This window comes from Camelus ferus, chromosome 16, assembly GCF_009834535.1.
Source record: "Camelus ferus isolate YT-003-E chromosome 16, BCGSAC_Cfer_1.0, whole genome shotgun sequence".
Classification (NCBI taxonomy): Eukaryota; Metazoa; Chordata; class Mammalia; order Artiodactyla; family Camelidae; genus Camelus; species Camelus ferus.
In genome coordinates this window covers 22,987,650-23,014,962 of record NC_045711.1, presented here as the reverse complement: position 1 = coordinate 23,014,962, position 27,313 = coordinate 22,987,650, and the positions used below count along the sequence as shown (strand labels likewise).

General features: G+C 52.7%; 2 protein-coding genes and 1 long non-coding RNA gene across 5 annotated transcripts; 2 read left to right on the top strand and 1 right to left on the bottom strand.

Moving 5' to 3' along the window:
• Positions 1–739: 739 nt before the first annotated feature.
• Positions 740–11,338, bottom strand: TK1 (thymidine kinase 1). Of its 2 annotated transcripts, XM_032456733.1 has the most exons (7): positions 11,180–11,337; positions 11,053–11,084; positions 9,903–10,013; positions 7,449–7,542; positions 2,146–2,235; positions 1,726–1,845; positions 740–1,636 (listed from the first exon to the last, which is right to left on the bottom strand). In XM_032456733.1, exons 1-7 carry the CDS (start codon positions 11,243–11,245, stop codon positions 1,433–1,435), a joined length of 717 nt encoding a protein of 238 aa, XP_032312624.1. In that variant the 5' UTR covers positions 11,246–11,337; the 3' UTR covers positions 740–1,432. The 2 variants fall into 2 exon arrangements, with proteins under 2 accessions (XP_032312624.1, XP_032312625.1); XM_032456734.1 differs by lacking the exon at positions 9,903–10,013 and having other exon boundaries at positions 11,180–11,338.
• AFMID (arylformamidase) lies at positions 10,002–27,313 on the top strand. 2 transcript variants are annotated; one of them, XM_006176906.3, is made up of 12 exons: positions 10,002–10,033; positions 11,557–11,631; positions 13,243–13,333; positions 22,814–22,918; positions 23,000–23,048; positions 24,091–24,176; positions 24,264–24,336; positions 24,513–24,610; positions 24,863–24,941; positions 25,061–25,202; positions 25,399–25,503; positions 26,802–27,313. In XM_006176906.3, exons 2-12 carry the CDS (start codon positions 11,572–11,574, stop codon positions 26,832–26,834), a joined length of 921 nt encoding a protein of 306 aa, XP_006176968.1. In that variant the 5' UTR covers positions 10,002–10,033; positions 11,557–11,571; the 3' UTR covers positions 26,835–27,313. The 2 variants fall into 2 exon arrangements, with proteins under 2 accessions (XP_006176968.1, XP_014408056.2); XM_014552570.2 differs by lacking the exon at positions 10,002–10,033 and having other exon boundaries at positions 11,574–11,631; positions 23,997–24,176.
• LOC116656716 lies at positions 13,340–21,175 on the top strand. Its single transcript, XR_004311613.1, has 2 exons — positions 13,340–15,578; positions 16,006–21,175. It is a non-coding gene; the product is annotated as an uncharacterized LOC116656716 (long non-coding RNA).

Genomic DNA, 27,313 nt, shown 5'->3' with positions numbered 1-27,313 from the left:
GAGGGGCTGGCGTCCTTTTTTTCCTGCAGACAGGGCTCAGCACCTCTGCAGCCTGTCCAGGGACACAGGGAGCCCACCCTGGGGAGCGAGCCCGGCTAGGGCAGGAGAGGCCCAGGCCCCAAGGCAACTCCTGGCTTCCCCTTTTGATCAGTGTCAGAGGAAACTGTGACAGTGGGCCCCCATAGTTTCAAAATCCTGAGTGAAAACTCAGAAGGTTTGGGAATTACGGTCTCACTGCTGCACTGCACCTGGGACCAGCCTTTACAAAGGGGAGGAGAGCAGAGGGAAGGGGAAGCTGGGGACCGGACTGTCTGCACCGGGCACACCTACCGCCCAGCCCCACTCCCCCCCGACTGGGCACGCTCGCCGCCACGCACCCTGCCCACAGCCCATTTCCCAAGGCACAGCTGAGCTGGTCTTCTTGGCTCCTGAACTGTCAAGTGTCTGTTTCACAAACAAAACCTGACCTCACAGCCCCAGCTGGCAGCAAGACCAAGGCTTCATCTTTCCAGCCTGGGCCTCAGGCTCCTCCATCCCTGTCTTGTCCTGAAACCCACCTGGACGGAAGAGCGAGCATTCTTCTTAGGACACGCTTCATGATCGTTTCTCTGTTAAAAAGGGTTGTGGCTAAGAGATCAGTAAAACTAGAAAAAGATTTAGAAAGAAATCCCCAGACCTAAATCATGGCAGAGTTGTCTACAGTGAGACCCGGGGAATCCCAGACAGTTAAAGAGAAATGTGCTTTTGCTAACCAGTAAATTTTAATATTAGTTATTAATTTCACATGCTACAACAGAAAAAATCATAGCCCCTCCCCAAAAGACAAGCCCCTGGGATCTGAGCCCCAGCAGGGCACATAGGAGAAGCTGGAATCCTGGAGAAAACGATCACCAGAGCAAGAAGGGAAACAAGAGAACACAAGTGCAGCCATCCCCAATAGGCTGGGAGCCTGTCCCAGGCAGAGGGACCAAGTCTTTGCGTGGGACGAGGCTGGGCGCCAAGCCAGAGGTGCGAGTGCATGGAGTTCCCAGTGAGAACAGAAACTCAGCAGCAAAGCCACAAAGAGGAAGAAGCCAGCAGCACTGGCCCTCACCCCAAGGGGGAGGGAGGGAGGGAGGGAGGTCTGCAGGGGCCAGACCCCGCACCACAGAGCAACCCAGCTCTGGCCTGTGGTGGGCTGTGAGCCACCCAGCAGCTGGGAAGGGAACTGAGAAAGGCCAGTGGGCAGGCAAGGAGGGAAACGTGGTGTGTGGACCACCGAGCCAGGAAAGGGTGCTGCAGCAGGCGGAAAGCTCCCCGTGCTGGTGAAACCTTACCCCCAACCCCAGCTTCCTCCACAGAGGCCGCATAGCACACAGGGGGCAGGTGTACGGCAGGGGGCGGCAGCAGGCCCCGGGGCAGGTGGCTGGTCCCAGGTAGGGGATCCAGCACCTCAGTTGGCCGGGCCGCACTGCAGGATCTGATGAGGGGCAAACAGCTTCCGGGCTCCCGGGGCCTCCCCGGGTCTCCCCAGCACCGGGCAGTTCTCTTTGTTCTCCGTGCCGTCCAGCCAGGCAGGCTGCCCCGACGATGCCTTCTTGAAGTAGCAGAGGCGGCACACAGAGTGGTACTTGTCTGCTCCTCCGATCACCTCGACCTGGCCATGGGACACGAGGCACCTGGACTGAGCGGGGACGTGGCACCCCCGGCTGCACCCGCCCCCAGGAGAAGGCAAGGAGGGGCTACCTCTTTCTCCACGCCCAGCCTCTTGGTGTAGGCAGCTTCCCGGAAGCACTCCATGCACACGGCCGTCAGCTTCACCACGCTCTCGGCCAGGGGCACCAGGTTCAGAATGGTCCCGAAAGCCTGCGTTCCCACAGAAAGACTGGTGTACACCCACCTCCAGAGGTGGGCTTTTCCTTGAAACCCTCTGACTTACAGCACTGACACCAGGAAGCGAGGCCTTGACCTCGCCTATCCCTCAGTACCACCGCCCACAGCAGGTGGACCCAGTCTGGGGCAAACCAGGGGTCAGGATCTGGCTCACCTGAGTGCCTGGGGTTGGGCACGACACAGTTTGAGCAGCTCCAAGTGCTCCCAGAGCCAAGCCACAGGCCCCTTCCCGCCTCCAGGGTTCAACCAAGGGCCAGGCCAGACAGCCCTTACCTTCCTCTGGAAGGTCCCATCCAGTGCAGCCACAATCACAGTCTTCCCGGCGTTGGCCATGGCCTCGCTAAACTCCACGATGTCGGGGAACTAGGAGGGGCGAGAGGAGGAGGGTGAGTGTCCACCCTGGGCAGAGCTTCTGGGGCCACGGAGAACTCACTGCCAGACCCGACAGTCCCAGCCACCAGCATCGATCAGCGTGGCGCACGAGCACAGGGTGGCCCCAAGCCTCCCACCCAGCACACAGCCTGCATATCCCCTGTCCAGGTGGTCCACCACTCCACCAGCTTTCCACGACAACACCAGGTCCTGCTCCGTGCGAGCACCTGGACCTGTCACCAGGATGCCAGCCCGGCTGGAGAAACGTCTACCACCGCAGGGGTCAAACGCTCCGACCAGAGGCTGCCTTGGGCTTGAACCATGCTCTTGGCTGGACCCATTAACTGTGTGACTTTGGCAATGACTACGTTCCTGAGTCTAAGAAAAGGCAAGGAAGGCCCTTGGTGTTTAAGGATTAAACACCCTCAAATAATTTCTTACATGTGCTATGTGGCCGATAGGCAGGCTTTGTGTGTTTGCCCCCCACCTTAAACATAACATGCTGTGTGATGCCCTGAGAGGAGGCTGGGGTTCCACTGGCCCTTAAGGGACAGGACGGCACAGCACAGCCTTCTAAATACGGGGCCTGCAGAGAGGTCACTTCCTTGGTAAGTCAGATTTTATTCCAGCCGGACCCCCTGACCCAGAGGCTCCACACGACCATACGCACAGCTCTGCTGTTTCTCTAAAGGAGTCATCACAGGTCACAGAAATTCAGCCCACAGCCCCGCCGCCGTGCTCACCAACAGCTGTTGTCTAGACATTGCCAGGTAGCCCCTGGGTGGGGGCGGGGACAGAACCGGCATGAGCATCCCTGTGCCTCACCCTCCCTGTCGAGGCCCCGTCAGGACACGGGTCCTTCCACATCAGCGCTGGGGGGCCTTGGAGGGTCCTTGGCCCCGCCCACCTCAGCAATGCCCACAGTCAGAGAGCTCACCTCTTCCACCCAAACTTTGTCCCCTGTCCACATGCACCCACCCCCAACCAGAAACACTGCACCCTGGACCCCGCAGGGGCTCCTGGGTGACCACAGGTAAGGACAGAGCTGCCTGGGTTGTCTGCACATCTCGAGATGCCCACTGGTAACCATGGCGTTACTGGCATTAGTTTTTATTGCCATTCGTGTTTTAGGTCACATTATGGGTTGAATTATGTCCCCTCCTGCCCCTCAAATCCATATGTTGAAACCCTAACTCCCAACACCCAGAATGTGGCCTTCTTTGGAGAGGGTCTTTGCAGAGGTCGTCCAGGGAAAGCAGGCCAGTAGGATGGGCCCTAATCCAGTAGGACTGGTGTCCTTGTAAAAAGGGGAAGTTTGGACGGAGACCCACACAGGGAAAGACGATGTGAAGTCACAGGGAGCAGACAGCCACCTGCACGCCAAGGGGATGGGCCTGGAACAGCCTCGGGGGCCCCACGCACCCACACCTTGATCTCGGGCTCCCAGACTCAAGGGCCGAAGGAATTGAATGTCCGGGGTTTAAAGCACCCAGTCTGTGGTACGTGTTACAGCAGCCACGGGGCCCTCATGCAGGGTACGTTTAAAATGGAGCTGCAGAGCACTTAGTAAATGTAGGGTTTTCCCGGCAGACAAAGATGACTGCAACACGGGATCCGGGTAGAAAAGTAACAGGAGGGGTTTCCTGGTGGGGACACATCTGGCTGCTTGGTTCCTCTGCTGGTTCAACGCCTTGGCTGACCTGCCGAGAGCCACTTCCTGAAGGAGGTTTGATGGGGGAGAGAACAAAAGGGGGGGGCAAGGGAGAAGTTTCACCCTCGTCATCATCTTGCCAAGGGCTGGCGGCCATGACACGCGGGGAAACCACCCGCCCCGGCTGAGGCCACGGAGGACAGGAATGTGACCGCGTGAAACATTTCACCGCGAGTGGCGACAGCGACGTGAAACGCACAGACGAAACCCAAAGGCAAATAAACAGGAAGAAATAGCTATAGCGCGTGACAAAGGGGCTCTGGTTTTTTCCCGTCTGACAGAGGAGACAGAATCCAAGAGAAGAAGGCAGTTTACAAAAGGAGAAACACGGAGGAAGATGGGAGCCGCCGGGCCAGGACAGACACTCGGGCAGGACAGGAAGTGTGCGCGCCACTCTGCCGTGGCTGGGGATTTCTGCAAAGACCCAGCTGTCTCTCCCCGGCCCTCGCCCCTGCCTTCCCGGGTTCTCCTCAAGCAGAGGAGCGCCCTCCAGCGGTCCCAGACCCTCCCGGGGTTAACTCTTTCCAGCCAGCCTGGCTGAAGCCCCAGGCCTCCTGGACACCCCTGAGACACACTCGGAATCACACTTTCCTTTTGACCAATTTCTGACCCATAAAGCAGCGTCCCCCCCCCCGTTAGCTCTACCCCTCACGCTGCCTTTCTCCTCCAGCTGCCCCCACCCCACCTGTGACAGATTTCTCTTCCAGAACTAGAATTGTGAGGGTGAGGTGCTGGCTGTATCCCCAGCACCTGGAACCCTGCTGCCCAGTGGCACAAGCTCAGAAAATACTTATCGAATGAATGAATGAATGAGATCAGCCCCTCAACCGGTGATTCCATTTAGTAGACAAACCCCAGTACACCAGACGACAGCCCAGGATGCCCGCACACATGTCCCTCACAGCCTTTAAGGGCCACACCCAAGGGGCCTGCTTGTGTAAGACATGGTACATTCATAAGGGTAAGTAGCTGACATGGAAAATGGTCACACGTGTGGTGTGAGCCCGATCTATAAATATATGTATGTATGGAGACTAGAAGGGTTAAACCAACATGTCACACAGGGTTTGTTTGTTTTTCTGGGCAGTGAAAGGGAAGGGCCGTCTGGCAGCAGGAGCTGGCCTCGCTCATAGCTGGGCCTTGCTGTTTCTCTGTTGAACAGAATCAATTTCACGGAACACGAGCTCCCAGTGAGGCCACTCCGTGACTCTGACAGTTGAGACAAAAACCAGACACCCCGCAAGCACATCTGAGCACGGACGGAACGTGAACACCATGTGGGCTACGATGCACCAGACGTCCCCTCTCCTGGCTAAGAGGAGCGACCAATGCTGCTTTACCAGCCTGGCCCTGCCCTCCCTCTGGGCCACCCTCCCTGTAGGTAAGGTTTAAGATGTGGGTCAGAATCATCGCCCTTCCCGGGACACCGAATCAAGAGCCAGAACAGCCTCCTAAAACCCTCCCCGGAAGGACCCAACACAGCCCCCATCCTAGTACCCAGACCCTCGCCAGGCCCCTCACCCACACCCCCAGGCCCCATGGTGTGCGTCTCCCTGTAACAACAGTCCCAGTTCCGGGGCCGTTCCTGGTGGTCTCTGGACCACAGCGATCAATCGTGGACTTTCTTTCTTCTTTGATGTAGTCCTAACTTTCCCTAGATTACACCTGTTATTACCTGTGCGATAAAACCAGCACTCGGGGTGACACTGCGGGGCCAGCGTGCCTGAGAGCCAGGCGCCCACCTCCCACCGCACCTCAGCTTGCAGCCTGGGGTCTTTGGACACACCTCTCCCAACCATCCCCTGCAATGGGGAAAGATGAAGGGAGGGAGGGGCAGTCCTTTTGTTGGGTCCTGTGTTGAGGGGTGGCCCCCCAGACCCCAGAACTTCTTACAAAGCAAGACCCACAGGGGTGAGGGCAGAACAGAGACTGGTGATGTTTCCACGGTGGGTTTAATAGACATTTGTTGTGAGAACCCAAGTTCTACTTGCTGGCCAGGGAGAAAGGAGACACAGAAACAGGGAACAGAATTGTGGGGCAGGTGGCCCGCTGGGTCCTGACCTAGGGCACCTGGTTATTGACCAAGGAGAATTAAGAAGAGGAAGGTCCCTGCCAAGGTGCCCGGTTCAGCCCCACAAACACATTTTACACACAGCCAGGGAGCAGAGCTGTGAGCCACCCATCGCTCTGGGTCTGAAGGATGGGAGGGCCTCCACAGAGCTCACAATCCTTGTTCTGAGACTGTCCCCAGAGCCTTTCCGAGCCCACAGTCTAGAAGAGAAAGGAAGAGCCATAGCCGGTTCCCACCCTGAGCTCACCTCCTAGCCCCAAGTCCCTCCACCACACAGCCAAGGGAGAAAACAGAAAGGTGTGCACGTGTGTGCCCGAAGATACCAGGTAAGACGCAGCTGTGCCCGGAAGCATCTCCAAGGGTCGGAAATGGAAGGTGGGCAAGCAGGCCCGGGCGGCGGGGAGTCGGTCTCCACCGGGCACACTTGAGAAGATGCACCCTGCATGGGGGTAGAAGACCCTCAGCCTCCAGCAGTGGGAGCGGAGCCTGGGCCTGGGCCGTCCCTGTCGTATAGTCCAGCCCTGGGAACATGAAGCCCCTTTGGAGCAAGTTCTAGCTTTCTACATTCAGGACGCACTTGCAGAAACAAAACATTCCAAAGCGCCGGAGAGAAAACTAATGCCCCGAAAGACAACCTGTCAGCGCAGCCAGAGGATGCGCGCTCGCTCCTGGGGACATGGACGCAGTGGGAGCCAGGAAAGCCTGGAAAACGAGGTTTCCAGAAAGACAACGGAAGGAACAGAACTGACTCAAAACCAGTAAATTGTTCAATAAGCCACACCCAACACGAGACAGGATAAATAAAAATAAGACCCCGGGATGCACTGTTCTGAGACAGAGCAGATCAGCTCCCTGCCCGGGAAAGCGACTGCCCGGCTGGGGCAGCCTTCTCCCAGACTGTAAGGAGGGCTGTTGCTTTTCCAAAGCAACAAGGAAACGGTCAACTGCCACTTGCTGCCCAGCTGAAACTGGAAAACGAAATAAAGCCATTTTCATATCAAGACTGGGAGCGCTTCCCACCGACACATCCTGGCTACAAGAACTACTAAAGGATGTATTTCAGCAGGAGGAAAAATACACCCACAAAGAACAAGCAGGAAGCAACAACGAGCCAAACAAAACCAAACCCTCCCAATACACCAGTGTTGAGAAATCACATTTTTTGTTCACTGTAAACATATATATATATACATACACACACATATATATATTTTTTAAAGTACAATAAATCCCATGTAACAGTAACGCAGTAGCAAGGGGAATTCAAAGGGTGTTCAGACGCTAGTTCAAGTGAGTTAACATAACAATGTTTACCTTAAAGAAAGGATCAGAACCAGAACCAATAACGTCCAAACCAGCATAGGAAAGAAGGGGAGAGTTAGAGGGGTTCGAAATCAGTGATGCCAGGACAAGTCAACTTACAAACTGCCCTTCGTCGATGCCTATGACAGCCACGCCCAGAGCCTCGGGGACCACATCCCGGAGCAGGCAGGCTGGCAGCGCCTCCATGGTGTTCCTGGGGACAGAAAGCCAGAGAGACAGCGTGAGCCAGGCGAGGGAGCCCAAGGAGGCCAGGAACGGGGCTGAGGGGCCAGGGAACAGCTCTCATGAGCACCCCTCTACCTGCAAAGCAGGCTGTGGTGTCGGTCCAGAGCTTTGAGAAGTTAGTGCCCGTGGGAAGGCATCGGGGGAGAATAAAGGCCTTTGTTCGGAAAGCCAGTTATTCAGCAAGAGCTATTTCACTTCACGCTTTGGACTGGAAATGAGCAATGCCCGATGTAAAGCTCCACCCAGAGGCACAAGCTCTCCTCCGCTCTGCAGAGGCTGTGTGTGCGCGTGTGTGTGTGTGGCGGGGCGCAGACAGGGTGGCACTTCATCAGGCACAGTGCCCAGGGCCCGACATGCCTTAGGGGCCGACAGAAGGTTTTAATTTATTTAAAAAATCAGAATAAATGTAACTCTGCCTGGATTCTACTTGTCCTTATATCAGTGCAGCCATAAAGTATAATTTTTAATCTTTTTCTTTTTATAGAGGAAGGGGCCCGCAAAGGCAGAAAGTCCCCAGGGCCCATGGAAGTCCCACCACGCCCCCAGACAGACCACTAGCACCAGACTCTAAGCCAGGGGGCCCTGCCGGCCCAGCAGGGAGAGGAGCCGCGAACACCACCCAGCAGTGCAGTGACCTCGAATTCCCTCCATTTGACTTCTCGGGCTGATTAAAGGATTTCTGTAAGATCATAGAGCTATTGACTGGCAGAGTCAGGATTCAAATCCGCATTCATACTGCTGCCTCGTGTGTCCTGGGGGGAGCTTCCTACCCAGCAGCGTCTGAAAGTGAAAGGCCATGTGTGGGAGCGTTCCAGGGCGCTCGGGGACACGTGGAGCCCACCCTGCCCCACGGCCTTTGGGAAGAGGAATACAGTTCTTTGTCCTCTGTCTGTTTAAGCAGTTTCTATGTTTTTCTATAATGTTATTTTCTTCTGTTTCCATTTCTGCCTGCTTCTCTGAATTAGCCTTCCAAGGAGCTAGGAGTTTGCTGAAGGCCCCGCAGTATGCAGCTACGTGTGGATACAGAACTTTACAACTACTGCTTCGTTGTTCTTTGGCCATAATCCTGTTTCAAGGTCTGGGATGAGCAGGAAACTGTTTCCTGTGTTTAAGAGTCCCCATTGTTTCCCAGAGAAAACCAGAGAGCAGGCAAGGCAGCGGCTGGTTCTGGCGTCTCTGGAGCTCTGTCCCTCCTGCCGAGCGCTCGGCCCCACTGCGGCTTGTCCAGGCCTCTGCAGCCCATGTTAGAGGATTTTGACATTGGGACAGAACTTGGATTCCACCCCATCTGCCCGACTCCAGAAGCTGCACCTCTAATCACTGCATTGTTGCCTCTTCTGCCTTCGCTGTCCACCCCTGACACTCCCCACTGCGCATCGGACACCTGTGTTCGAGGGATAAAGAAGCAAACATGGGGATGCAAATGACTTGCATGAGACGTGTCTGGGAAACGTCACTCAACATTTAACTTAACTCCAAGTCCTGGGCCCTCTCTGCCTTACCACCTGCCTGGCTGCAGAAACCCCCACGCTCCCACCCTGAAGCCACACACAGCACAGCCATGATGCTGGGGGCTCACGTGGATTAGTCGGGAGGCTGAGAAAAGGGTCTCAGGCTCTGAAACATCAGGCCCCAATCCGCTGCAAGGAATGTCAGGAGTGGTACCAAATTTAACCTCCCAGCCTCAGGCTGCAGGCTGAAATGTCCACAGGGCACAGGCGGGTAAACGTGAAAGCGGATGCAGCGAGACCACGAGATGAAGGAGTCAGCGAGGACAAGCCAACCAAAAACTTAAATAAAAATCAGTAGGTCTAGCGAGGGCTTCTCAACCGTGGCTAGACACTAGTGACATTTGGGGCTGGACCATTCTTTATTGTGGGGCTGTCCCGTGCACTATAGGATGTCTGACAGCATCCCTGCCCTCTGGGGCTGGACCATTCTTTGTTGTGGGGCTGTCCCGTGCACTGTAGGATGTCTGACGGCATCCCTGCCCTCTGCCCACTAGATGCCAGCATGCCCTCCCCTCCTCCAGCTGTGAAAACTGAAAAACATCTCCAGACATTGCCAAATGTACTCTAGCAGGCAAAACGGTCTCCAGTGATCCAGTTAAGAATCACTGGGCTAGAGCCACATGAAAGTCCAAGTTCTAGGAGACCTGGCCCAGTAACCTGGAAAGTTTGTGGATTTTAAGGACTCGCTGCCAGGCAACAGCACTATTAACCATCCTCTCTCAAGAGCTCTGAGAGCACAGTATGTTCTGTGCCCTGGGAATTTCACCGGGCTTCTCACAAAAGGTGTGGGGACAGGACGGAAGGGGCAGGGACTGACCGGTCGTGCGTGGAGAAGTTGTTGCTGTACCGCGTGTCTTTGGCATATTTGATCACCAGGCACTTGTACTGGGCAATTTGGAAGCGACGGACCCGTCTCATCAGCTCAGTGCTGCAAGAGCAGAGCGCCAGGTGAGGCCCCCGGCATGAGAGTGGGTGAGAAGACCCCATCAGCCCAAGGCAGGCCCCCACTGCCTTCTAGGGGTGTACAGCCTGAGCCCCACCAAGGGATAGAAAGCCGCCAGGGCAGGGTGTGGAAAGGACCCGTGAGGACAGAAAGGGCCCACAGTAAGAGTTCACAGACTAGGCTTAAGAAGGAGGAACATGTCTGGGCTGGAAGTTGTTCTGTATGGGGAGGGTGGTAAGGAAGGGCCCTCAGGTGATCCAGGGAAGGGCTGGAGGAGTGACTTTCTCAGGGGCATGGTAGGTTGGGGGGAGGAAAAGACCACATGCAAAGGAGGAGGTCCAGATCCCATTCCAAAGTAATCTCATCTCTGAATTAACTTCACAAAACCTTTTGGTACCACAAAGAAAGGGCTTTGTCTCTGGGTCCAAGAGTCCACCCTAAGCCTCACCCTCAAGGGAAGGGATTTGGGCTGGAGTGATCCCCCAGGGCCATACAGGAAGGAGCCTGGGGAGTCACTGGGGGCCCCCTGGCCCCACCTCTGCCTGGGACTGGCTCCATCACTTCGAGGAAGCAAAGGCCCCACTTGACTCTTCAGTGTGGAAAGTAACTACCTGTCCTGGGCCACCTAAGGAAACAGTCACCCCGGAAGGAGGCCACAGATAGAGCAGGGCACACAGGTCTGGCCCACCGTGGTCGCCCCCTTCAGAGAAGACTTCTGTGAGGGGCTAAACTGTAAACACCTGTCACCAGCTCCTGGAAGGAGTGGTGGCTGAATGACCCCAAGGGGAGGCAGGTTTGACCCGGGCGGGAAGGGGAGGAGCTCCTCCTCCAGGAGGGATTCCGGGAAGGAGCGGCATCCTCGCGGGGACGCGGGGGTCGGGCAGTGGGGGCTGTTCTAGAGGGGGTCTCTGAGAGGCGGAAGGCTCCGGGTAGAGGGCGCCAGGGGAGGAGGACGGCGTCCTGAGGGTTGGAGGAGGTGGGAGAGAAGGAAGTCCCGGCCTACCCCCCGTCCCGCGGCCATTACCTTTTTCCTGAAAACATGGGTCCGAGAATCACCTAGGAGAGAGGGAGGGGACACTTAGAGGCCTGGTGGGCACGGCCACCCGGACCCCGGGCCCCGGGCACGACCCCGCCCCGCCTCGCGCCCGCACCTGGATCTGCCCCCGGGTCTTGCTGGGGGAACCGGGAAGCACGTTGGGCAGGTTGATGCAGCTCATAGTGCCTCCTGGGAGACCGCGAACCGGAGACTCTCCACCGCCGCCTCCCCGCAAGCTTGCGCGGGTTTCCGCGCCACGATTCTTTATCCCCGGCGCTCGGGCCAATCGGGAGCCGCAGCCACCGTTCCGGAGCCAATCACCGCGCGGTCACGGGACCGGCGGGAGATTTGACCTCAGCCCGCCCCCTCGTGGGAGGCACCGGGAACGCGCGCCCGGCTCGTACGCCGGGGCGGTGGACAAGGCTCAGCGGGGCGGGGCCTGGCGGGAGCCCCGCCCTCCTGGTATTAAAGAGCCGGCCTTGCACCTCTCAGAAGGTACGCAGCGGGATGGATGTTCCGGGCGGAGGCGGCGGACGCGGGGCTCCTTGGAGGAAAATGTCTAAAGAGGTAGGCGGATTTGTAGGAGCGGCTAGGGCCGAGGTGTAGCTCAGGGATTAGACGGGAGTTCTAAGAAAAGTTGAGAACCACTCCTGTGGGCGCCGTTAGGAGCCTGCTGTGGGCCATTCCTGAGAGCTTTAGCACTGTGATTTGTTTTACTTTTCGCTTCAGGCTGGTTTTCCTAGCCTGGTTTTAAGAGTAGAAAAAAATGAATCCCTGGCTGTGTTAATATCCATAAACCCAGCAGCGTTTGGGGTCGAAGTTCCCGACCTTAATCTGCGGTTATGCAATGGGTGTAGCGGATGTGTCAGGAGCTGAAGGAGGCAGAAAGGCTGGAATTTACCGCGGCGTGGTCGTGAGGGTTAGATACAGCCTATGCAAAGCACTGTTAAGATTATCATTCAATTATGATTTCCTAACTATTTTTCCTACATTTTAGGCAGTGGTTCTTTTTCTTGTCATGGACACACTAAGAATCTGATGACAGTTATGGATACTGCCCCCAAGAAATTCCATCCTCTGTCTCTGTTTCTCACACACACACACACAAACCTGTAGTATGAGAGCACCCTCAGAAACCCATTACATTATCATTATCATAAATTATAGCAATAAAGATGTTAATGATAGAGGTCACAGGGTGGGCCAGGTATCCTACAGGTATGGATTATATAGACCCAAAGACCCTTGGCCAAGAACCCTGCTCAGTGGGTAGAGGAGGTAACCCACATTTGCGTGGTTAGCTTTACTTCATTTACATGCCTTATATCTTTCAACCTTGTGAGGCTACTATTACAATACCCACTATAAGGAAGCAGGAACTGACTGTAGGTTAAGTCCCCCAGGGTAAAAGGGATAGAGCTTGGCTGGCACTGAGCCCATCTGACTCCAGAGCCCAAGACCTTTCCATGAGGCCACCCTGTCTTCAGATCTCCCAGTCCAGCCTTCACCTGTTTGTTTTGTTTTGTTTTGCCTTTGATCTCTTTCTGCAAAACCTGGTTCCTCACTACTTTCTGCATTAAGTCTGAACATCGTAGCTTGACATCCAAGACCCTCCACCCTACAGCCCTAGCTTCCCAGCCTCACCTCTGTGTTTCAACAATCTGGCTGGTCAACATTTCCTAGCTGACCTTTGATTCCTTCCTCTTCACCACTGTGCCTCTGACTGCTGTGTCCTCTTGCCGTCAGAATTGTACCCTCTCAGGGAAGATCAGCTCCACGCCACTTTCTCTGCAGTGGCCACACCAGCTCCCTGGCCTCCCATGGTCTTAACTGCTATAGAAGTGGTACCCTTGGTGGCATTCACTGGGACACATTTACAGGACCTCATCTCCCCTTTAAGGCTGTCCTCTTAAAGGCACAGTCACTGCTCTAGACCATGAAACTGATGGCATCTGCAATGTTGTATCTGAAACATGTAATTAATTAGTTGGGGGGAAAGTGGGGAGCGGGTTGTTAGGTTGGAGACTGGAGGGAAGGAAGCTGAGGGCATCTGTGAGAAGCTGAGATATTGGGGAGGGGCTTCTCCAGGCTGAGAGGAGCATCCAGTCATGCAGAGGGGCGGGGGCACTATGCGTGGAGGTCAAAGGTCTCAAGGAACCTTGTGTCTGTGTCCCGTAGGAGCTGGAGAATCAGTACTCCCCCAGCAGATGGGTCGTCCGACGGGGAGCAGAGGAGGCCATGAGGACCTACTCACAGATAGGAGATGAGGGTACCAGGGGACCTCTCTGTGGCTGCTTCGGGTGGACTTTAGCACGTGGCAGTGGTTCAAAATGCTGCGGGATGGAGGAGGAGTCGCAGCGCCCCAGCCTCTCGGGGAAGTTCCCAAAGTCCAGACACTGCATCTGAGGAGGGAGCCAGGCACCCAGGAGCCCTTGCTGCCAGACAGGGGCAGGCAACCATGCTCCACTTCCCCTCCTGCTCAGCCAACCAGCCAGCTGTGCCCAGGCCCTAAGGCCACACTGGCACAGGGATGCGGAGTGAAAAAAGGGAGACCCCCACCTCAGTTGCTGAACGTGGGATGTTGTCACTATTTACAAAAAGCAACCCCCCCCCCTTTTGTTTTTAAAGAAACCAGGACTTGGGAATCTGTAGGCTAGTGAAGTCTCAAGGTTAATTACCATCCCTGCCCCATGTCTTTAGAGCGTTGTACCACCGCTGAGTTGGGCACGTGGGCTCCCTGGGGGAAGTGTGGGTGAAGACGCAGCCAGCCTCTCCTCCAAGGAGGGAAAACTGGGTGTTGGCAAATGCCTTGTTTCGGCAGACTGAGCGGAGCTCCTGCCTGGGTTGGTGGTTGTCTTCACTGAGATAGCCCAGCAGGAGGAACAGGCTTGTGGGGGTTTGTTCCATTATGTTTCAGCATCTTCCCTGTCCCAATAGGGGATGGAGCTGTGTCCTGGGGCCCGCTGTGCTCAGCTCTGTGCCAAGTATGTCTCTGTGTGCTCAGTATATATTTGAGTGTGCGATGAAGCCTTCATGAGCTGGTAAAACCTGTTTGTCTATCATAATTGTCTTGAGGGATAAAAGAGCTGACCCCATAGAGAAAGCGAGACACTCAGAGGAAGAAAGAGTGGCGAGCGTGCTGCCCTCGGAGGCTCTCTTTAGCAGTTGCTCCCAAGAAGCCCTCTAGACAGCTTTACCTTCATGTCCCACCTCCCTTCCAATTTTTGATGCTACAGCTGGCACAGGGGTGCCACAGGTGCATCTGACCCATTTTATCAGTGAAGCAGATGAATGTCATAACAGAGGGGCAGTAGGGCCAGGTGAGTGAGCAGAGCCATGCGTGGATGGGTTGGAGCCTGTCTCTATTGGAGATGTTGACATTTTGTTTGTCACGGACTTTTTGGTGTTAATTTTTGGGACGGGTATAGCTCAGTGGTAGAACGTGCACAAAGTCCTGGGATCAAGCCCCAGCACCTCCATTTAAATAAAGAAATAAACCTAATTACCCCCCCCCAAAATACTGCTTTTAAATGAGATGTATCTTTGTATTGGTCAGGTCAGGCTGCCGTAACAAAATCCCGTAGGCTGAGTGATGTGAGCAATAGGAGTCTCTTCCTCATAGTTCTGGAGGCTGAGAGACCAAGATCGAGGTACCAGCTGATTTGGTTCCATGGTGAGGGTCCTCTTCCTGGCTTGCAGAAAGACTCCTTGTCCCTGCATCCTCACATGGCAGAAAGAGAGAAAAAGAAACGCTCTTTCTTTTTCTTCTTATAAGGCTACTAATCACATCACAAGGGCTTCACCCTCATGACCTCAGCTAAACTAAACTACCTCCCAAAGTCACCACCTCCAAATATCACCCCATTAGGGTATGAATTTGGCAGAGGGGCACAAACATAGAGCCCATAAGGACCCTCATTACTGAGTTTCTGGTGCCCCCCTCCCCATGCTGTGCCTGGGGCAAGTGCCTCACTCGCCTCACCCTAGTCCAGGCCTTCCTTGATGAGGTTAAATAACTTACCCAAGCTCACACAGCAAGTGACAGTCACCACTTGCCCGAGCTGAGCGTCCAGGGGAGAGTGGAGCAGGCTGACGAGGGGTGATGATGGTCAGGTGGCATCGATGAGTGCCCACCAGCTAGCCTCTCCTAGTGGGGTTCCCCAGATGCCATCAGTGCTGCCTGGGGACTTGCGGGTCACCTCACTGGAATCAAACTCAGGAGCTGGCGATGTAAAGTGGAAAAAATGAAAAACTCTCCTGCCAACCCAGAAAACCTCTCCACAAAGGTAGAAGAGAAAGATAACATGATTTTCTACTGAGTAAGGATGAAGCCAAACTGTGATGTGTATCACAGACAAGCCGCTAAGGAGAATGCAAAACCAGAAAGAAGCCTCTCTTTCACACAGCCAGGGATGTATCACTATTGCATACCTGCTCTCGAGATGGATACCTGCACTCGAGCAAGAGGACCTGAAGGCACCATCTGCTGCAGTAGTCCATCCTAAATCCACCTGGTAATTAAGGTGGCCATCTGTGTTTGCAAGTTGCCTTTATCCAGAGGAAAATGAAAAATTCCCATAATCCTTAAGGCAAGAGATCGTTTTGCAGCTTGGAGCCAGGTGCCTACAGAAGTTAGGGTCCCGCCCCCCTACAGAATCTGGGTTATCTCCCCGGGTGATTACATTTCAAAGAGATGAGTCCCAGGTCCTTGAGAAAAGCATTCCTAGGTTGTACAACTGGCAAGAGACTCATTGAGCTTTTTAAAATATTTACATACATCCCAAAGGGATAGAGAAAGGATTTATGGTGAAAAGTTTCCTAAAAATAAATGCTCTAGGAAAAGGGAGGTGGGTATACTCTCTTTTCCTTTTTTTTTTTTTTTTAACGGGGTGGGGGGAGGATTGAAATTGTTTCTCTTGTGATTTGTATTTATCCTTCCAGCGGCAACCTGTAACTTGCAGTGGGGGCTGTCCTCTTCCAGTGAGTGGATCACTCTTACTCGCCATCAAGGCTGGGCACCAGGGGACGGCTGGCTAAGCATGGGCAGAGAGCAGAGGGTGATTTGAAGAACTACTTCCGCTACCAGTAGCTTTTAAATTTGTTTTACCAGGATTCTCAGTGAAAATACATTGTGCAAGAAACTAAATGAGGTGTATGTAAAACCCCCGGGCTCGGGTGCTGTTCCAAACTCCCAGTCCCCCAAACCACGCGTCCCCCAGGAGGACCAATCACCAACCAGGTGGGTGGGGCCTCGTGATTGACAGCCTCCGAGACTGACAGTGTCCCCGCGGGCCCCTCCTGCCTTAGGAGGCTGAGGTTGGGCTTTTTCCTCTCCACTAGAAAAACCAAGGGAAGAAAAAAAGACACGTAAAATACATGTCCTAATTGTGTTTTACTGGGGTAAAACACACATAGCATCAAATGTACCATTTTAACTGTTTTAAAGTGTACAATTCAGCAGCATTTAGTATATTCAGTGTGCAAATCATCACCTCTGTCTAGTTCCAGAACATTTTCATCACCCCAGAAGGAAGCCCCCCACCCGTGAAGCAGTCACTCACTATTCCCCTCTCCTCCCAGCGTCTGGCAACCACTAACTCCTTTCTGTTCCTACGAATTTCCCTATCATGTACACTTCATAAAAGTGGGACATACCATGTGCAGCCTTTTGAGTTGGGCTGCCTTCCCTTGGCATACTGTTTTCAAGGTCCATCCATGTTGTAGCGAGTGTCAGTGCTTCTTTCCTTTTTATGGACGAATAATGTGGATGGACCACGTTTTGTTTATCCATTCGTCCATGGATGGACATTTGGGATGTTTCCACCTTTTGGCTATTGTAAATGGTACTGCGGTGAGCATTCATATGCAAGTCTTTGTTTGAAAGCCCTGATTTCTTAAGTTCAACAGACACATCCATTCTACCAAACTGCGTGTACTCCAAATGTTTACTTTCACCTTTGTACTTAACTCGTCATGGACCAGCAGCAAACAGTGTGGGGCACCCAGTGTCCACAGACCCCATTGCAATAGCCCAGCTCTGTACTCTCTGAGGGGAGCTATTTTTAGGCAACAATTGTTTGTTGATTGCAAAAGGAGGCATATGCTTATTGAAAGGGATTTTAGAAAATAAAACCAGTAATTCTGCCACCCATTGTTTACACTGTGATATGTTTTTTTCTAACCTTTTTTTTTTTTCCTCCTAGGAGAAAGCATTCTGTATTCAGAGTGTGTAGTCCTGTTTTTTAATAGCATAAACAGCATTAAAAATTCTTTCTTAGAGACAGAAACTGCTATGTAAAAAATAGGTAAGCGACAAGGATACATTGTACAGCACAGCAAAATGTAGCCATTGTTTTGTAATAACTTTAAACGGAGTATAACCTATAAAAATATTGAATCCCTGTGCTGTACACCTGAAACTAATACAATATTGTAAGTCATACTTCAATTTAAAAAATTCTTTCTAACCCCAAAGAGTTGAAAGTAAGTACTCAAACAAGGACACGTACATACATGTGCATAGCAGCATTACTCACAATTGCCAAAAGGTGGAACAGCCCAAATGTCCATCCACAGATGACCAGATAAACAAAATGTGTTAAGTCCATACAATGGAATCGTTTTCAGCCCTAATAAGGAATGAATGACTGATACATACTAGAGCACGGACGGACCTTGGAAACAGGATGCTCGGTGAAAGAAGCCAGGCACAAAAGGCCGCATGTGTATGGTTTTATTTATGTAAAATGTCCAAAATAGAGAAATCCATAGAAACAGAAAGCAGTTAGTGGTTGCCAGGGGCTGGGGGTTAGTAAGGTATGGGGAGACAGGACTTAACGGGTGGGGGGTTTCCTTCTGGAGTGGTGTTTGCACAACATTGTGAATGTGCTCAAGGCCACTGAATTGTTCACTTTTAAAATGGTTAATTTTATGTTATGTGAATTTCACCTCCATAAATTATTTTGAATCTTTTGTATCACTCCCACTTCTTTCTGTCTATCCAGCTGCAAAGCCTCATGCCCCAGCAGGTGCAGGGGGCACGGTGCCAGGTACTCAGAGGAAGCGGATGCTTTTGTCTTGTCTTTTGACCCCTCTCCGTCCACTCCTTCAGCCCCTGCCCCTCTGCTGGCTTCCTCTCCCTCCTGTGAAACTCAGTTTTTCTTTGACTTTGGTTGTCACAGATTTGGCTAAGAATTCACTGTGGCTGAGCCCCAGAGCCCACCCACCCCCTCAGCCTCCCCCAGCTTCACCCCTGGTCCCTATTTGTGCACTGCCCTGGAAATCCATCCTTCCCTCCTTCCATCCCAGCCCCTGGAAACCACTGATCTTTTCACCATCTCCAGTGCTTTGCCTTTTCCAGAGTGTCCTGCAGCTGGGGTCCTACTGTATGTAGCCTTTTCAGATCCTGCCTCATTTTTATACCACCTAACATGTTATTTGTAACTGCTTGTCCTCCTTACTAAGCGATAAGCCACACGTGGTTGGGATCGTTCATCAGTTCATCACTGTGATATTCCAAATACCTGGAGCAAAACGGGCACCAGCTTGCTGCTTACAGAGATATTTGTTTGCTAAATGAATGGAAAGACTGGGAGAGATTAGTTCTGAAACTGAAAGGGGCTGATGGGTACCAGCCTCCTTTTTTTTTTTTTTAATTGAAGTATAGTTGATTTACAATGTTGTGTTAGTTTCTGGTGTACAGTGTCGTGATTCAGTTCTATACACATATATATATTCTTTTCATTATAAGTTATTACAAACTATTGAATGTAGTTCCCTGTGCTACACAGCAAGACCTTATTGGTTATCTGTTTTATATACAGTAATGTGTGTACATTAATCCCAACTCATAATTTATCCCACCTCCCCACCTTTCCCCTTTGGTAACCATAAGCTTGTTTTCTATGTCTGTGAGTCTGTTTCTGTTTTGTAAATACGTTTGTTTGTATCATATTTTTAAGTTATCTTTTTCAAATTTTTTTATTGTAACTTTTTTTTTAATGGCATTGGACCCAGGACCTTGTGCACGCTGATCACGAGCTCTGCTGCTGAGTTGCACCCTGCCCCCTGTGTCATATTTTTAGATTCCGCATATAAGTGATATCACATGGTATTTGTCTCTCTCTGACTTACTTCACTTAGCATGATCATCTCTAAGTCCATCCATGTTGCTGCAAATGGCATTATTTCATTTTTTTTATCCCATTTTTACTTTTTTAAATCTCCTCTTAAATTGCTTCTACAGCATGTGATAAACCCTTGGTCATCGGCCTCCCAGGACTCCCTGGTCTCCCCGCCCCACACCTGCAGTGGTCTCTGGGGCTCTGGCCCCCGCATCCCCGAGTTGCTCTGACACAATGCTCAGTTACCTCCAGGGACCTGGGGTTTCTCTCGGGAAGAGCTGTGACACTTGAGATCGTGACTAATGGAAGCTGAATTTTTGCTTTCCCGAAAGAGGAAGTTTGTAATCAGGTCTATCCTGGGGCATCTGTTGAAGCCCTCCCGTGTCCCTGCCCTTAGGTGCGGGGCCTGAAGGGCTGGTGGGTTTCACGCTCTGGAGGAGGCACCATTCTCTGTCCCTGCAGCCCAGCCACCTCCAGGGAGAGGCGATTTCTGATTTCTGTCTCAGGGTCAGCTGGGTCTTTTCCTGTTAGAGGGAGACTCTTGTGCATGATGACAAGAATCCACAGCCACTTGGTTTTAACTGCTCTTCCACCTGGAACAGAGATGTCATCTTTTTTCTTCATTTTGGAACAATGTAAATCTAGTTGTTCCGCATACACTTTAGGAACTCTTGTGTTAATTAAATTACCCTTTGATGAGCCCTCGATGTTGATGACCTTGTCGGGCACAAACCTCTCTACACAGAGCTGGTGGGAGGGGAGTTGGCAGATCCCCACTGAAGGCAGTGGGCATGGCCTCAAAATGACAAGGGAATGTCCCAGTTGATCCAGAAATCCCACTGCCGGGAGCACTGCCCTGGGATCCGTGCACACAGTGAAGCAATGTGTATACCAGGCCATTCACAGCAGGGTTGTTTGTGATGGCCAAGTCCAAATGCCCTTCAGCAGAGGACTGGCTCATCATTTATTGATCCATTCAGCGAATATTCATTCACGCTAGACATGTGCTGGCCACTCACCCGCATTCCCAGGGCAGATGAGTGAGCAGAGCTGACGAGTCCCTCCATCTGTGTATGGTTGCGATTCTCAGTGGGGCGGGGGAGATAGACAATAAACAGAAGGACTGGGTGAGTCACAGTCTGTTAGGAAGGGCAGGTGCTATGGGAGATACGGAGCAGGTGAGGGGGATGGCGGAGGCTGGGTGTGAGGGTGCTCAGGGTCAGCCCCTCAGAGAGGGCAAGCCGGGCAAGCTCCAGGGCCATTAGGGGGAGAATGGGGGCTGGGATGGCCTGAATCTGTGTCTCCCCAAAATTCACATGTTGAAGCCCTAAGTCCTGGTATGGCTGTGTTTAGAGATAGGGCCCCTTAGGAGGTGATTAAAGCTAAATGAGGTCGTAAGTGTGGGGTCCTGATCCAGTGGGCTTATTAGACGAGATACCAGAGGGCTTGTCTCCCTGGAGCAGGGGAGCGCTCCTCTCAAGCACAAAGTGGCCACTTGAGCACGCAGCGAGAAGGCCACCTGTGGCCCAGAGGGAGGGCCCTCAGCTGCCCAGCCCTGCTGGCACCTCGATCCTGCCCTTCAGTGTCCAGAACTGTGAGAAACCAGCGTCTGCCGTTGCAGTCCCCCACGCTACGGCACCTTGTTACAGCGGCCCCTGCGACTGTGATGGGCGCCTCGGATGCATGGAGCCCCAGATCCACAGGGTTGAAGTGCTTTCCGTCTGGCTCACACCTGTGGTTGTGGGGAGTCCTAGTGAGAGCAGGAGAGCAGTGAGGGGCTGTCCCTGCTTCCAGGGGACAAGTGACAGGAGATCCACGGTGGTCTCAGTGTGGGTGGGAAGGAGACCCAGGATTCAGGACGAACGGGGAGGGAGCCAAGTGAATTTCCTGATGATCAGGTGTGGTTTTTTTGGTCTAAAAACTGGCATGACTGTTTAATAAGTTAATGTGCAGCCATAGGATGGAATAGTAAGTGTTAAAAAAAAAAAGAATGAGGAAGCTGTCTACCATCTGATTGAGAAGGCTCTCCAAGAAATATTAAGTCAAACAGGCAGGGCAGAAAGGTATTTAATGTGCTGCCATTTGGATTAAAGAGAGGAAAATTGTGTCCATTCTAGTAACAGCCACCTCGGCAGCAGCAGGTGAACAAGGCCAAAGGCGGGAGTATCCCACGGAAAAGCCTATTGTGTATTTTTTTAAACCATATAAACATTATTATTTCTTTTAAAGAAAAATTAATTTGGCATTCACTTATTTTTTAAGTTAATGCTCAGCCCATAGCTTTCACAGATTAAATTCCCCTAAACTTTTAAACACAATTCACAAAATGGGACTAAATTCTTAAAAAACACTTCAGATTATAATCACAAATGCAATGCATTTGACTGGCTTAACAGAATCTTATGGGTCTAATCAAGTAAAACATATCTATTTAATCAATTTAGGGCTTTTTTTTTTTGATGGAGGTACTGGGGAATTGAACCCAGGACCTTGTGCCTGCTAACCATGTGCTCTACCACTGAGCTATACTCTCCCCAAAACGTGTGTATTTAATCAGAGGTTGATTCGGTTCAGTGTGTACCGCAGAGTGGTCCACGCCCCGCGTGGCACGTGGGGGCAGGTGGAGCCTGTTCGGTGCTGATCCTTGCAGACGTCACACATCAGGCTCTGAGCCATTGGTCACTGGAAGCTTTAGGAGACGGGAAGCATCCCAGCACCCCTCCATGGGAGAGGGAGTGGGAACCCACACATCACAGCCCGCCTCCTGCCTCTCCTAGGAAGCCTCCCCCTGGCCTTATTCCCTCACTCAAGGGCGAGGTGTTGGTAGGCAGGGCCGTGTGATGGCAAAACTGGTTTCTCAGTCACCTCGCCTGTCCTGCAAATGCAGCCTGGTCCCTAGTTTTGGCACCATGGTAAACTTGGCATCTCCCATCAGTTTAAAAAAAAAATAGTTTCAACTTTTTTTTAGGGGTGAGTAATTAGGTTTGTTTACTTATTTCTTTATTTTAGTGGAGGCACTGGGGATTGGACCCAGGACCTCGTGCATGCTAGGCACGTGCTCTACCACTGAGCTACACCCTCCCCCCCCACCTCTGGTATTTATCTCTTACAGTGCCCTTCCCCTTTTCTCCTGACCCAAGTCCTAGCCAGTTTTCCCATGGTTCTGACCTCTCCCGTCATGACACTCAGTGATATATTCATATTGTTTTATTATCTATTTATTTCAACTGAGTTTATATCTTATTTCTCTAGATTATTTTTCCAAATACTTGGAGAAGTTTATACTTGCCAGAGCACATAGCCACGTGTAACACACATAATAATCATGTAATAAGCTAACGGTCAACATGATGCCTGCCAGCACTGCAAGGTCACCTAGGGACAGACGTCAGCGGGTAGGACTGGTCCCCACTTGGATGGGCCAGTCTGATTTCTTCGTAGCTGTGCGCCCATGGAATGCTTCAGAGCCCAGTCCAGATTACCGTGAGGACTCAGGGAGCCCTAACGGCTGGAGCGAGCCGGTCGACCCAGGGGGGCTTTCAGCCAAGAGGTTCCTGCCTGAAATAGACTAGAAATTGCTGCTGCCTAAGTTGTGCTGACAGTGACTGGTCTGTTTCCGGAGACAGCCACCAAGAAGGCCCGGGCCACGGGGAGGAGCCTGCTCGACATGCCTTACGGAGACGGCGAAGGGGAGAAAATGGACATCTACTTTCCGGAGGAAGTGTCTGAGGGTAAGCGGTGGCTGGTGGCCCCCTGTGGGTCTCCACGGGGCGCCCTGCCTCGGCCCACAGGCCCCTTGTTTTGCCTTGCAGCCTTGCCGTTCCTCGTGTTTTTCCATGGAGGATACTGGCAGAGTGGAAGGTGAGCGGGGGCATCCGGGTGACTGACGGGAAGGGACACCCATCCTCGCCTGGCCTCCCCAGGGCCACTGCAGCAAGCTGTCACAGACTCCGTGGTTTCCAGCCACAGGAATGTCTCCTCTCGCAGTTCTGGAGGCCAGAAGTCTGAGAGTGAGGTGTGGGCAGGGCTGGGCTCCTGCCGAAGGCTCTGGGGGAGGACCCACTTTTGCTGCTTCCAGCTTCCGGGGACTCTAGGTCTTTCTGGGCCTGTGGCTGCATCCCTTCCATCCCCGCTTTCACCTTCACGTGGCCTTCTTTGTGTGTCTGTCTCAGATCTCCCTCTCCTCTCCTTTCTCTTACAGGCTCACCAGGCGTTGGGTTGAGGGCCCAGCCTAAAACAGGGCTGATCTCATCCCAAGATCCTTACTTATATCTGCATGACCCTCTTTCCAAAGAAGGTCACATTCGTGGGCACTCGGGCTTAGGATTTGGACCCGTCTTTTGGGGAGGACACTGCGGGACCCCTCTGCCCGGTGAAAAGCACACCCCTCCTCCCCAGTCAGAGGGACCCACAGCAACTAACCATCCCTGTTTGCTCAGAACCAAGAGGCTTCCCAGGAGCTGGGGCTTTCAGTGGTGGAAAAGCCAGAGTCCCGGGCAAACTGGGACAGCAGCTCAACCTAAGATAAGCAGAAGGGCATTCCCTAGAATCTTCCTAAGAAGTTGCCTGTTACAGGCTCTAGCTTGCTTCAGGCACATTTACCCCAATAGCTACAGTTGTTGCATTTTTACCCTTTGCCATGTCTGATCTCCTGCAGTTCTCAAGAACAGCATCCTAAGAGAAGGAGCGTAATTGTCCTATTTTACAGAGGAAGAAACCAGGCTTAGAGGTTAAATATAGTGTCTAGGGGTCTGTAGCAAGCATGTGATGTGTTAAGGACAGAGCCTCCCTTCTTCCCTTACCTCACAGGGTCAGAGGGGGCGGTGTTCTCGGTGGACAGGACACAGAAGCAGCCTAGTGGCCAAGTGGCCTCGAGTTGTCCCATCTTTGTCTCCTCCTGCAGTAAAGACACATCAGCCTTCATGGTCAGCCCGCTAACAGCACAGGGAGTGGCTGTGGTGATAGTGGCCTATGACATTGCCCCAAAAGGTAATGAGGGTGGTCTTCTAGGTTCAAGGGCTTTGGAGGGGAGACAGCCCCCAGTGGAGCCTGACCCAGCCCCTGCTCTCTGCGCAGGCACCCTGGACAAGATGGTAGACCAGGTCACCCGGAGCGTGGTGTCTGTCCAGAAGCGGTATCCAGGTAACAGGTGGGTTTCAGTGCAGATTTTCCTCTTGTCAGGCCAGGCAGGAGGACAGTGGATTCAGCCCCTTGGATGCAGCCCAGTCGCCCCCTCTGGCTTTCGAGCAGAAGGTAAATTGACACTGGCCTGTTGCTTTGGGTACACTGAACACAAACCCAGCTCTCTGCTGTGATCCATCCCAGGGGAATTCACCTGTGCGGACACTCAGCTGGGGCCCACCTCGCAGCCATGATGCTCCTGGCCAATTGGACCAAGCTTGGTGTCACACCCAACCTCAAAGGTTTCCGTAGGAACTGAGCCTGGCTGGGCAGCCTTCACCCTCCCCTGCTGGGCCTGAGGTTGGGCACCAGCTGTTTGAAATCTCAACAGCTGTGAGCTGCTTGACGGGGGGCTTTGAGTCCAGGGAGCAGGGTCTGCTTTGCTTTTTCCCTGCCCCCAGCCTGGTCTTGCCCTCTTGGAGGAATGGAGGCGGGGCTGGCCCCATCTCACCCCACCTGGTGCCTGGCCCTGGGACTGTTCCTTACCTTCACAGGCCTCTTCCTGGTGAGTGGGATCTACGACCTGGAGCCTGTCATGCACACCTCTGAGAACGCCCCCCTCCTCGTGACCCTGTGAGTCACCTGCCACCTTGTCCCCCCTCCCCAGCTGGCCTGCAGCCTAGGAGGAGGACCGGGTGCAGCAAAGTCTTCTCTCTGTCCTGACCACCCCCCTCACGTACCTCCTGCACCAGGGAGGATGCTCGGAGGAACAGCCCACAGTGGCACCTGGAGATGGCCCCAGCACAGCCAGCGGACCCAGGCTGCCGCATCCTGGTGATCGTGGGCCAACACGACAGCCCCGAGTTCCATCGACAGTCCAGGGAGTTTTATCAGGTACCCCCAGCGCTCCGCTCTTGGCTGACGGTCACACAATCCTATTATCTTCTTCTTTATTTCACCCTAATGGACCCCAAGACATCACTTACTCAGCAAGTACTTAGTGAGTGTGTGGTGTGTGCCAGGCAGGGGCGGGAGCCCCGTCCCCCCTCCTGCAGCCTCGTGCCTCCTCTTCCCTCGTCTCTCCTTCCAGGCGCTGCGCCGAAGAAGCTGGGAAGCCTCGTTTGAAGAGCTCCGTGACGTAGATCACTTTGAAGTCCTTTGGAACCTAACCCAGAAGGACTACGTGCTTACCCAGGTGGGGCGCATCCCTTCCCTGTGGACAGCAGGGGTCCTGCCATCGCCCTCACACATAAGGAGAGGTGGGCGGGCAGGGGGCTCGGGGAGCCCCCTCGCTGGCTCTTTGGCATCCGGGAGTTTGGGGGACACAGCTTTACAAACCAACTGCTGTGTTTGCTTCCCGTACTTCACTGCCCTCCGAAGCAGCCCCAGGTGATCTGCAGAGGCTGTCCTGGGCACACAGGTGGGATCTGCACGGGGCTGTGGTGTGGATGGGGACAGGCAGGGGACAAGAAAGGATTAACCTGTGTGTGTATAAGCGTAAAAGCAACTTAAAAGCATCCTTGCCTTGGGGAAAGGATGGATGGATTTGGCCATGTCAATGTTTATTACAATTTTAATGTGGAGAATCCTTTTAAAAGTCAAAAGACAGATTGAGGAAACTATTTGCCACAGACCTGGAAGATACACAGTTACCACTTTTTTTCTTTCTTTCCCTTTTTTTATTTTTCTGGGAAAGTGGGCACCTGATTAGCTTTACATTTTTTTTTATGTTTACTTTTTTTCTTCCAGTTTTATTGAGATGTCATTGACACACAGCACTGTGTATGTTTAAGGTGTACGGCATCATGATGTGACTTACACACATCATGAAATGACGACCACAAGTTTAGTGACCATCCGTCATCTCATAGAGATGCAAAATGAACGAAAAATAAAAACATATTTTTTTCCTTGTGGAGAGAACTCTCAGGATCCACTCTCTTAACCTTCACATACAACACAGAGCAGTGTCAATTACATTAGTCATGTTGTACATTACATCCCTAGCACCTACTTATCTTATAACTGGAAGCTTGTACTTTCTGACCACCTTCCTCTCGTCCCCCCTTCCCCTAGTCCCAATTAGCTGCCACTTCAATAGGGCTTTTAGAGCACTCAGGGTTTTTTTCCTTTTTTTTTTTTTTTAAATGGAGGTGCTAGGGATTGAACCCAGGACCTTGTGCACGCTAAGCATGTGCTCTACTACTGAGCTATGCCTTCCCCCACAAATAATTTTCTTTTTTGATTTTTTTCAACCATTTTAAAAACATAACGGCATTCTTGGCTTGCGGGTCGTACAAAAACAGGCAGCTACCTGGAGGTAAATATACACACGGTTTATGAGAACGTTTCAGAGAGGCGGGAGAGGACTCATTTAAATTACATTTCTCTGATCACCAGTGCAGCCTGTTTCTTTGATCAAATTCCTCCTGAGAGATCCTCACAAAAGCCTCTCCAATTTTGCAGCTTTTATATTTTTCCTCCCTGTTGCAGATTATTTTGAAAACAATCTTCCAGGAGTCCTGATGACACCTGAACCCCCGCCGGCACACACCCCAGCTTGTAAAACTTCTCCAGCGAGCCCGGCCGCGCCCCCTTCCCGCCAGCCCTGCTTCCCTGCGCCCAGCAGCGCTTCTGTCTGCCCACCATCCCGGCCAGAGTCTGTTCTTCTCACCGCCCTGAGCACGAGCACGTACCCCAAGGTCCGTCCCTGGCCTGGGTCAGGCGGGCTCCAGGGAAGGTCTGGCCCAGGTCAGCGCTGTTTGTGATGCCCAGAGCTGCCTCCCAGCCAAGTCTGGCCCCTCAACCTGCTACGAGGGTGACATGAAGATGACAACTCCTAGAAAAGGGAACCCCCCTGCACTGCTGCTGGGGATGTGATTTGGTGCAGCCACTTTGGGAAACAGTATGGTGATTCCTTAAAAAACTAAAAGTAGACTTATCATATGATCCAAGCAATCCCACTCCTGGTCATATATCTGGAGAAAACTTTAATTCAAAAAGAT